An 11633-nucleotide genomic window follows, 5' to 3' on the forward strand; every position below is an offset into this window, starting at 1 on the left:
TCTCCAAATTATGGGATTACCTTCTGACAAATTCTTCTCTGGCTATTACCTCTGATTTACAATCAGAAAAAAACAAAGGTACTTAAATATGTTGCATGTAACTGAGCACTGCATTCCAAAGCAAGGGGTTATTACATAGGAGTGAGTGGAGCTCTAATTTCATTAAAGATTAATCCTGAGATGTGTTCAAATAATTACATCTGGTTCTCCCTACTTTGCTGTGAGCTTATCGACTTTGTCTTTGACTAGTTACAAACTTCTTATGAGGATAAAGTGGGAAAGAGGAATTTTGTGAATGTTGCTTTGATCTCCTTTGAAGAAATGTGAGGTGTAAATGAAAACAGTGGTAATAGTAGGAGGAAGAGCAGAAGAAATAGTAATGAGGATTAACATAAAATCTGTCCTAGATGGAGCAGCAGAAGTATTTTTTCTGCAAAAGATCAGTATCTTGCAAAGATAGTGTCCTAATGTCTACCTTTAAGTAAACAACAAACCAAGAATTGCAGAATCACATGGTTAGAAAGGACTTTGTAAGCATTTCTGTCCAATCCTAAAAAATGGATATCCAGATTATGCTTACACAACCTCCCCTCTACATGACAAATAAAAATACTGGTAATTAAAGTTTAAATGCAGCAAAAGTTTGGTAGGTGCCAAGGGTATATCTTGTTCACACAGATTAAACCATAAAGAAATATGATTTTACAGACTGTTAATTATAGTATGATCCCTGTATCTGTGAGGGTTAAATTCCTGCACTTTGTATAAATATGAAAAACTGTAGATAATAGGAAATTCTATTGAAATGATGAATTTCTGGACCAAGAATACTTTAGAGTGGCATGGGAGGCCCTAGAAAATGCCTAGATAGCATTTTCCTCTGTATCCATGGATTCCACCAACCACAGCTTGAAAATATTCATCAAAAAGTCAAAAAAGGGAAACCTTAATATTTTAAGAAACAGACAGGAAGCAGAATCAGAACATTAAAAACTACTGTTTCAAATCTTTATTTGCTTATGTTACAAGTGTGGCCCGACAGTACGCCTCAATTTTTCATTTTTTATCCATTCCCTTCTTTGTTTTAGACTTTGGTGAAAAGGCTTCCCCAAAGTCTAAAACAAATGAAAATGGAAGCACAATAATACTCATATCATTGAAAGGGCACAAGAGATGAGACAAGGGAAACGGGAATCTTCAGTTTAACTGAAAAGGAATATTGGGCTCTTGCCGAGGAATGTTAGTACATTTCTCCTCTATATTAGCCAGAAAATGAATGACTGAATGAACACTGGAGGGAAGCACATGGCGATATGCAACCTTCAGAGATCTAGTGACAGGTATGTGCAGACCCTTGAAGCTGGACAGTTGCCTTGATGCTATGTGGAGCATCATTTATGACCATGCTAATCAAAATGATGGCTTGTGGACCAGTGTTGATCTTTGTTTAAGTAAGTAAGTAAGTAAGTAAGTAAGAAACGAAGGAAGGGGGGGGGGGGAGAGAGGGGGGGGAGAGAAAGGAAGAAATGTGTGATCCATGGACACAAATATGGTACTATCCCTAGCACATTACCAAAAATTAAAAAGGGGAGGGATCTCCCCCAGATCAGACACCCTGGGATGAACTAGTTTAAGATATTGCATACAAAAATGAATGCCAAACATAAACACACAAACCTTTGTTCTTGACTGAACTTGCTCTTTGCAGATGAGACATTTCTTGACTCTTGGTGAACAGAGCGAACAAGTAGCAATATGTCCACATGGGCCAAATAAAGTATCTCTCTTCATATCGGAACATACCATACATTCTTCTAAAGTTTCTGAATCATTGCTGATCATAGAAGGACTACGGGAGCCAACTTGGCCACTAAAAACAAACATTAATCCAAATATTAAATTATAATATAATATATAACAATAATATAATATAATAATTATATAATTATAATTATATAATATATATTTCAAATATATACAGCAGGCTATTTGTAACCTTACTCTGCTATATAAAAGTTCATTCTGTTGTGTGAACTTTATTCATTTGTACTTCAAAGTTATAGAAATAACCAAACAGATCTTCACAGCCAACTAACAGAAAGCCCTTGACAAGTTGGAAGCCATGGCAACAATCCTATCAAACCATTAAAGAGACTCAACATAACTTAATATTGGACCAATGTAACAAAAACATAAGCAGACAGTATTCTTTCAAAATCAAAACTCTGGATTAGAGTAGCGTTGACATTGAGTAAAAAGACAGAATAAATGCCAGAACAAAAGCTTCATTAATATTAAGTAAAAGACCACATAATATGCAAGTTTTCAAAGACAAATGTATTAGTCCGCTTCAGCATAGAAAAGAAAATATGGGGAAAGAGACACTAGGAATCTAGCTGCATTTATAAGACTGGTTTATTTTAGCATAACTTTTCTGAGTATCAGTCTACATCCTTGGGTGAATAAATGAACTCTATATGAAAGCTAAAGACAGGGGTCGTCAAACTTTTTAAGCAGAGGGCCGGTCCATAATCCTTCAGACTGTTGAGGGGGCAAATTATCCCTTGAAAAAAATATGAACAAATTCCTATGAACGGTGCACATGTCTTATTTATAGTCCAACAACAACAACAACAATGAAAGAACAATACAACATTTAAAAATAAGAACAATTTTAACCAACATAAATCTATCAGGACTTCAATAGGAAGTGTGGGCCTGCTTCTGGCCAATGAGATAGTCAAGTTAATTAGGATTGTTGTTGTTGTGTGCCATCAAGACATTTCAGACTTTGGGCGAGCCTAAGTCTAAAACTGAGGGCGGGGGCCAGGTAAATGACCTTGGAGGGCCGCATTCAGCCCACAGGCCTTAGTTTCGAAACCCCTGGCTAAAGATATATTAACAGCTTTGTGGATGTGGGAATATAGATCAGAATACAATAGGATATCAAAAGATGCAAACTGAAAATGCTCATAAAACTTAGAAGAGCGGAGCACGATGGCAGAAATTGGTGAGGAAGCTGGTCTTTTGAGTTGTTAAAGCAATATCTTGTTTTTACTGAAAGAAAATTATTTTGCTACATGTGAAGTTGCAACGGCCTGTATGTTAAAAATGTACTGACAAGCAATCATTATTTCTGTTCATATTAATGGATCGGAATTTGTTAATATACTGCAATTTAGCAGTTTTTCTTTCTAACCTTCCTTTGATTCTTTTTTCCAGAATAGCTACTTGAAAGTCACTACAGAAAGATTAAAAGGTATTCCGCCACTGGTTTTGAGGTGTTATCATGTAATAGCAAATTTGATTTCATTTTTTTCTCTTTTGTGTAGAAACTATCCTGTTTGTCCAATGCAGGCTGCAAAAGGGTATGGCTGATAGAGGATGGCACCTATTAGGAGCATGCATCTTACACCAGCATAGCATTCATCCTGTACTGCCCTATCTTCTAGATGATTAAAAGTTTGAATTCACTAAAGTACTTCTTTCTGTTGCTGTTTAACTATCCCTAAAAGTATTATAGTATATTCTTTCCCAATCAATTAACATGACTATAGATTTTTAAATGCTACTTACTCAAGCCCACTAAAGTCATGCCATAAAAATTGTCAAAACTTAGGAATATAATGACCCAACGTGGCAACAATGAATGACAAAGGTCTCATGCATTAAAAAAGTGAAGCAAGAGGGCCAACATTTGTTTTAGCTCATGTTAAACGAAATGGTAAACACTGTTCACTTAATTTTAATATAATGGGGGGAGAATAACATGAATATGTGTTTTGTTACAATACAAACCTCGCTTTCTCTTTGTGACACTTAGCCAATGCTTTACAGAGGCTAGGGTCAGGACACAGGTCAAGCGGTGACTGACCCTTCTTATTACGAATACCAAGATCAGCTCCGTTGGCTGCCAGGAAGCAAGCGATAGATGCTGCACTCTTCTTCTCTGCTCCCTGAGTACCCAGTCCCATTATAAGCTGAAACAAAGTAATTATGCAACCTCTTGAATTTTTCTTGATGAACCCAAGAAAAAATGTCTTCAAGAGCCAACAAAACAGATTATATATAATGTAACAGATAGAAATGTTGTTAATAGATCACAGCAAATACTGTTGAAAAATATGATGCTGTTAGTTCCTTTCATTCAAAGAATAAACCAAACAGGCAAACCATTATGTCTCTTTGGAGTACATGACTCACCATGCTGAAAGTCGTTTTGGAGTACATGACTCATTATGCTGAAAGTCGCATGCCCTGTTCCCATATACCAACACTTCATGGATAGCTTTCATCAACCAGCAATTCTGGCATTACTGTATTCCCATTTGAAGGTTCAGAGGCATCCTAAATCTAACCTTCTTTCCTGTTACTGCTAATCCAATCATACTGCAAATTTTCTTTGCAATTCCCCCCCCCCCCCCAATTATTCTACCTGAAACTAAAAAAGCCCCTAGTGGCACAATGGGTTAAACCCTTGTGCCAGAAAGGACTACTGAACGAAAGGTTGGCGGTTCAAGTCCAGGGAGCAGGGTGAGTCCCCATCTGTCAGCTTCAGTGTCCCATGTAGGGACATGAGAGATGCCTCCCACAGAATGGTAAAACATCCGGATACCCCCTGGGAAACGTCCTTACAAATGGCGAATTCTCTCGCACCAGAAGCAACTTGTAGTTTCTCAAGTCGCTCCTGACACGGAAAAAAAACCCTGAAACTAAATAATATTAGAAAGCAATGCCATCTATGATAAATAAAACCATCCATACAAAATAAGTACTTTTGTGCCTCCTCAAGAGCATGGATTTGAGGATACATGCACAGTATATTGGTTTGTATAGTTTTGTAGCAAGCATTCTATGAAAAAACTACTAGCTATGCAAAAGATAAGTGTTGTAGCTGCTCTTTATTCTGTACTGCTACTCATGTGTTCAAATGATACTTTTGTGTACATTTTGACACTTTTAATACACATTTTAAACGTATGTATGACCATTAACAAAATCAATTACAGTGAAACATTTGGGTCTTTTAAAGATTTTGTTATATATATGTATATCCATGAGTGTAAATAACTTTATCAAAAGGCGTTTATGCTTGATAAGTATATTTTTTAACTTCAAATTTCAGAAAATAGAAAGCAGTTCAGAACGAAACATTGCAAAATGGAAATACAGTAGAGTCTCACTTATCCAACATAAATGGGCCAGCAGAACGTTGGATAAGCGAATATGTTGGATAATAAGGAGAGATTAAGAAAAAGCCTATTAAACATCAAAATAGGTTATGATTTTACAAATTAAGCACCAAAACATCATGTTAGCCAACAAATTTGACAGAAAAAGTAGTTCATTACACATTAATGCTATGTAATAATTACTGTATTTACAAATTTAGCACCAAAATATCACAATGCATTGAAAACATTGACTACAAAAATGCATTGTATAATCCAGAACGTTGGATAAGTGAGTGTTGGATAAGCGAGACTCTACTGTACAGTAGAAAAGTGATAAATAAATTTAATCTATTTACCGTGTTCTTTGATGGCTCCCAAGCTGTATCGACTTTTCCCACATCTTGCATATCTTGAAGCTGGCGAAGCTGCGATAAAGTGTGATGTCTGAGAGCTTCATGCAGGGGAGTATCCCCATCTTTATCCTGAATATCCAGTTTAGCACCTGCACGGACCAAGAGCTGAAGAGAAATAAATATTCCAACAGTTTTAACATCTTCTTTTATGCATAATTCATAGCTAAGTTACAACCAAACTTTAAAAGTGAAAACAGCACAAAGCTTTGCAAGACAGGACAATTATATGACTGCACTTATTTTCACCTTAGAAGTTGTGCAAGTTTTTTCACCTTTAACTTCATCAACTACTTTATTAATTGTCAAGATTATATTGACTGGTTCTAACGGCAGTTGCCTCAACTCAATGAAACTGTTTAAATACATGCAAAAGTATTAAACATGACGGATTTCGCTCTGATCTGTCACAATTTCTAAAACACGATGTAGACAGGGAGTCATATGGAAGGTAGCAAATTGCGTAAAGACAGCTAACGGCCCATTCTACACTGCCACATAACCAAGATTATTTAATCTGATAATCCACACTATCTGATTTGAACTGGATTATCTGAGCCTACACTGACATATAATCCAGTTCAAAGCAGATAATCTGGTCCTGTCCTGTCTGGCACAAGTCTGCCCATGCAAAGCAGGTGGACATAGCACTGAATGAAATATGCAGAATAATCACAGGATGCCTTAAACCTACACCTGTTGATAAACTCTATAAGCTAGCTGGCATTGCCTCCCCTGACGTGCGACGGGAAGTTGCAGCTAACTGTGAGAGAAAAAAGGTTGAACATTGTGAAAGCCATCCACTGCATGACTATCACCCTCCTCCCACGAGACTCAAATCAAGGAAGGGCTTCATGAGAACCACCACTCCTCTTGATGTCCCCCCAGCAACAGCAAGGGTGTCCCTCTGGGCAGCTAAACCAGGCAATTCTAACTGGATGGCCCCTCATGAGGGTCTGCCTCCAGGGGCAAACCAAGAATGGGCAACTTGGAAGTCCCTAAATAGACTGAGAAGTGGAGTGGGCAGATCAAAAGACAACCTGGCAAGATGGCACTACCTGGAGGAATCTTCCACCTTGTGTGACTGTGGAGCTGAACAAACAACTCCTCATATGTATGCTTGCCCACAATGCCCTGCCTCATGCACGGAGGAGGAGTTGTTTAAAGCTACGGACAATGCGATTGCTGTTGCCCGCTTTTGGTCCAAAACTATTTAGCTGTTTGTGATTCCTTTATTTTATCACTTTTAAACTTATTTATTATGCAATGCTTTTGACACAAAATAAATAATAAATCTGGATTTTATATGGTAGAAGGAGCCACAGATGCAAAGGAAACAACTGTGGCCAAGCAGAAAACATATTAATACAAGAATGATAATGTCAATATAACAAACACTGGGAAATGTTTTATCTTTCAGTATTGCAGTCCAGGTAATGCCTATTCAAAGTTTCAGCCATTTTAAGTTTGGACTCACCCGCTCACCCTGGTTTTCTAGTTCTCTGTACAGACAGTCTTCAGTATTCACTGAATATCCTCAACTTTTGCTGGGCTGATGGCTCCTTCTAAATTCTGGTTGAGTGGAGCAGTCACACTTGTGCCATATCCCTTCATGGCTACTCACATGCTAATGAGTGGATCCCACTCAACAGATACAAATCTAGCTTGCTAACTGCACCCTTTACACTTGTTCAACAGACAATGGTTCTTTTCTCCCATCCAAGACACTCCATTTGCTTTACTACCATCAGATCCTCTGAAGATGCCAGCCACAGATGCAAGCAAAATGTCAGGAGAAAATGCTGCCAGAACACAGCCATACATCCTGGAAACTACACAACACCCCAAATAACTGGTTCTCACTAATCTTTCATTACCTATACCTTTCTTCCTCTTTTATTGTTCCCACTAATCATTCTTCCTTCCACCTTCTTTGTATACTTTCACAAAGAACCAGCATTTTGTGATGTCGAGTCTGTACCCTATCCAATGACCTCACAGAACTCTTTTAATGTTATTATACTACTGCAAACCATATGGTTGCTACAAATTTACAGATTACTGCTGTCCCCTGCCCCACTGTGCATCAGAGAACTGACCAAGGTACGGAACAAATGGGCTGTTATTATTAATAGTATAGCATACTATATGCAAAATATATATTAGAATTATTAATAAATATTTTTGCTTCTGCCTTCCTTAGCTATTTAGAACAAAATTGATGCAACTATTTTTATTCATGAATCATTTAAATAATAATTACCCCTATCCTTTGGGGATCCAGAACAGACCTGCGAGAAGTGCTGCATGCTTTTTGCATTTGCTTTAAAATTACATACACACACACACACACACATATATATACAACTACGATGAAGATAACATATTGAACACATTTTAAGCATGATATTGGGTAAAAGATTGTGCCTGTTTCTTAAAAGGACCATAATATACAAATGGCGTGCTTTTGAAAATGAAGGAGAAATGTTTTTATTTAATGATCCATTCAGAAATATGCTATAAATTAAAATCTAAAATGAACATTTTCTATATTGTAGACATCTTACCCGCACTATTTGGGTATGCTGCCGTTCAACAGCAAGGTGCAGCGCAGTCTGTTGGTTTACATTCTGAATATCCAGATTAGCATTTCCCTGAGAGAGAGAGAGAGAGAGAGAGAGAGAGAGAGAGAGAGAGAGAGAGAGAGAGATCATTATTATTATTGTAGTCATCATCATTATCATTATTGCAAAAGCAAGCTATATAATACTGTGTCCATGGGGGGAAAGTAGCAGACACAAACAAAGAAGAGATCAATTTGTCTCTGTTTCGGCAAACTATCTGAAAGCAATTTGATTTAATTTACTGAACTAAACTAACATAATCAAATAATTTACAACGGCATATTTTACGTTACAGATGGCAATCATGCAATGCCTGTATGCTGCCAAACTTCAATTCCTAAAAATATACAATTTTTTTACATAGAAATAGGATTAAGACCTAACTCCACTATCATTTGGAAATAAAGCAGAGCTATGAATGAAATAAGATTTTGCTAAGTCAACATTTAGATATGTTCCACTGATTTAACGTGTCTACTGAATTTGGAAATATTAATGGCATTTAGATCTCTGTCTACCTTGACAATAAAAAAAGACTGTTTGCAAAACTAGTCAACACAGCAGCCCAAAGGGAGTCACATACTGAAGCGACTGAGAATTCCATGGATGTCTGCTTGTAAATGTGATGGATGTGTGCTTATTTGCTTTCCAATCTCAGTCATGTGATAAGGGAAGTAACAGTTGAAATCGTCCCACAAGGTTCCATGCTTTTTAACATCTACATGAAACCGCTGGGTGAGATCATCTGGGGTTTTGGAGTTCAGTGCCATATTTACGCAGATGACACCCAATTCTACTACTCCTTTCCACCGAACTGGAAGGAAGCCTCCTGGACTCTAAAGCAGTGTCTGGCAGCTGTGATGGACTGGATGAAGGTTAACAAGTTGAAACTTAATCTAGACAAGACAGAGGTCCTCCAGGTCAGTCCCGGGGCTGATCGGGGTATTGGGTGGCAACCTGTGCTCGATGGTGTTACATTGCCCCTGAGAACACAGGTCTGCAGCTTGGGGATCCTCCTGGTTTCTGTGCTGATGCTTGATAACTCAGGTGTCAGCGGTGGCTGGGTCTTTGCACAATTAAAGCTTGTACGCCAGCTGTGACCATACTTTGTGAAGTCTGATTGGCCACAGTGATCCACACCCTCCCCAAAGAGATAAGGCAAGCCCCGTCACTATCCTTGTTCCGCAAGAATCTGAAAATCTGGTGGTTCCAACAGGCCTTTGAAAATGATTAGCTCCAGACCCTACCCTGACCACCACCTAGGACCCTGCTGCACTTTACCCACTTTCCCAGCCCTACAAGGCCTCATTTCACTAGTCTAACCCTCTTATAGCTGCTCAGTAGGCCTTGGGATCGAGTAACCCAGGCTCTACCCTGGCCATCAGTTTGCACTTTACCCCTGGCCTAACCTTTCATAGTTATCTAGGTCCACCCTGGAATCTTGACCATTGGCAGTTGAATTTCGCCCAATGGAGTAGTACTGAAACTAGTTTTAATTCTAAATGAGTATATTTGTTTTAATTGTAATTATATTTAATGTTTTATTATGGTTCTGTTGTATGTTTCTGTGTTGGTAATTAAATGCTATACCTATGTTGGAAACCGCCCTGAGTCCTTTCAGGGAGATAGAGCAATATACAAATAAAGTTGTTGTTGTTGTTGTTATATAAAGAAGGTTTATAATTCTAAATCAGTGCCAGTGTTAATATGATGCACAAAATGCTAATATGATGTACAAAATTAACCTCTATGACTGCAAAACTAGATAAAATGGGCTAGATCAGTGGTTCCCAAACTTTAGTCCTCAAGATCTTTTGGATGTCTATTCCCAGAAGTCTTGATGGTTGGCAAAACTAGTTGGGGCCTCTGGGGAAGTTTGGGAAACCACTGTGCTAGATATACTAAATAAAATAAAGCTGTTTGTGTTCATATGGCTAGTGAAAACAGTTTAGAACAACATATAAGCAACTAATCCAACCAGATAATTGTTTACATGCCAAAATATTAGTAAAAATTTTACCTGATGCACCAAGAGTTCTGCTACTTCTACATGATTATTAAGTGCTGCCAAATGTAAAGCAGTATAGCCATCGTCTTTTTTCTCATCCACAATCCATGGTCTCGGGAGCTTGGAAAGTAACACTCGCATTGCACTGAAAAACATAAAACATTGTACAGTATTACTGTCTTGTATTTTTTTTATAATAGAGCCAAAACCAAATAGTCAAACACAAAACCCCAAGCTCACTGATTTTAGAGTAGCCAAAAATCATTTTTTCTATTCATGATGGTAGAAAGACTGTCCCAAACTTACTTTAAACATAATTTATGATTTATTCATTTTCATCATTTTATCTTTATAAGAATTGTCTAAAAATTCACTGCAGAAATTAACAAGCCAGGGCCAGTTTTTTTTTAGAAATTCTCTCTATATAATTTGCTAATAAAATACTGCTGCAGTGTCTTTTAATGTAGTACTTTTAGTGATAGAAATTTTTAAAGTAATCATTAGTAAGTATAAATTTTAAGTACACATGCAGCAACATCATTTTGGATTATTACATCATAATTTCAAGAAGTGTTTCTACTTTAAATACTGTCCTCAATCTCAATTTCCAATTCTGTTCATTCTCTCTTGTCTGTAATATCATGACTTCATGTTCAGGAATGATATTCATGCAGTATATGTACCACCTGGTGTACTTCAATCTCCTAGATTGACATTGCATACCTGCTTCTCATATACAGTATGTGCAGGGAATTTTGTACAGGGTTCAATGGCAAAAACATGGAGATGTTTGGTTTTTATTTATTTTAAAATTTAAAAACATATTGACATTCCCTGTTAAAACAAATCTAGGATGCTTTTAAAAGACAACTTTCCCTGCTACCTTGCCCTCTTCAAGAGCTTGCCATGTAGTCGCAGCAATGGGTTAAGCCCTTGTGCTGCTGAACTGCTGACCTGAAAGTTGGCAATTCAAATACATGGGACAGGGTAAACTCCCACTGTTAGCCCTAGCTCCTGCCAACCTAGCAGTTTGAAAACATGCATATGTGAGTGGATAAATAGGTACTGCTTCAGCAGGAAACGGTAAAAAAGATGCTCCAAGCAGTCATTCCAGCCACACAACTGGGAGGTGTCTACGGACAATGAAGCCCCTCGGCTTGGTAAAGGAAGAAGAGCACCTCCCTCAGAGTCAAAGATGAGCACCGCCTCCAGAGCCAGAAATGAGAGAAGCCTTTGTCTTTGTCTGTGTATGTGTGTCTCATTGTATCTGATTGTAACAAGGCATTGAATTTTTACCTGTGTTTGTTAATATGTTGTAATCCACTCTGAGTCCCCTCAAGGAGAAGGGCGGAATCTAAAGTATTATTATTATTATTATTATTATTATTATTATTATTATTATTACTATTATTACTAT

The 11633-nt window shown here is 37.6% G+C and overlaps 1 protein-coding gene across 1 annotated transcript in view; it reads right to left on the reverse strand.

Annotated features, from left to right (window-relative positions):
• The window catches only part of mib1 (MIB E3 ubiquitin protein ligase 1), a 56034-nt gene that overhangs the window by 8188 nt on the left and 36213 nt on the right, over window positions 1–11633 (reverse strand). The window contains exons 13-17 of the mRNA XM_003219650.4: window positions 10229–10361; window positions 8152–8238; window positions 5531–5692; window positions 3799–3980; window positions 1678–1870 (exon numbers count right to left, since the gene is read on the reverse strand). Coding sequence (XP_003219698.1) covers window positions 1678–1870; window positions 3799–3980; window positions 5531–5692; window positions 8152–8238; window positions 10229–10361 — 757 coding nt within the window. The remainder of the gene's footprint in view (window positions 1–1677; window positions 1871–3798; window positions 3981–5530; window positions 5693–8151; window positions 8239–10228; window positions 10362–11633) is intronic.

Source organism: Anolis carolinensis, chromosome 4 (genome assembly GCF_035594765.1).
Source record: "Anolis carolinensis isolate JA03-04 chromosome 4, rAnoCar3.1.pri, whole genome shotgun sequence".
Taxonomy (NCBI): domain Eukaryota; kingdom Metazoa; phylum Chordata; class Lepidosauria; order Squamata; family Dactyloidae; genus Anolis; species Anolis carolinensis.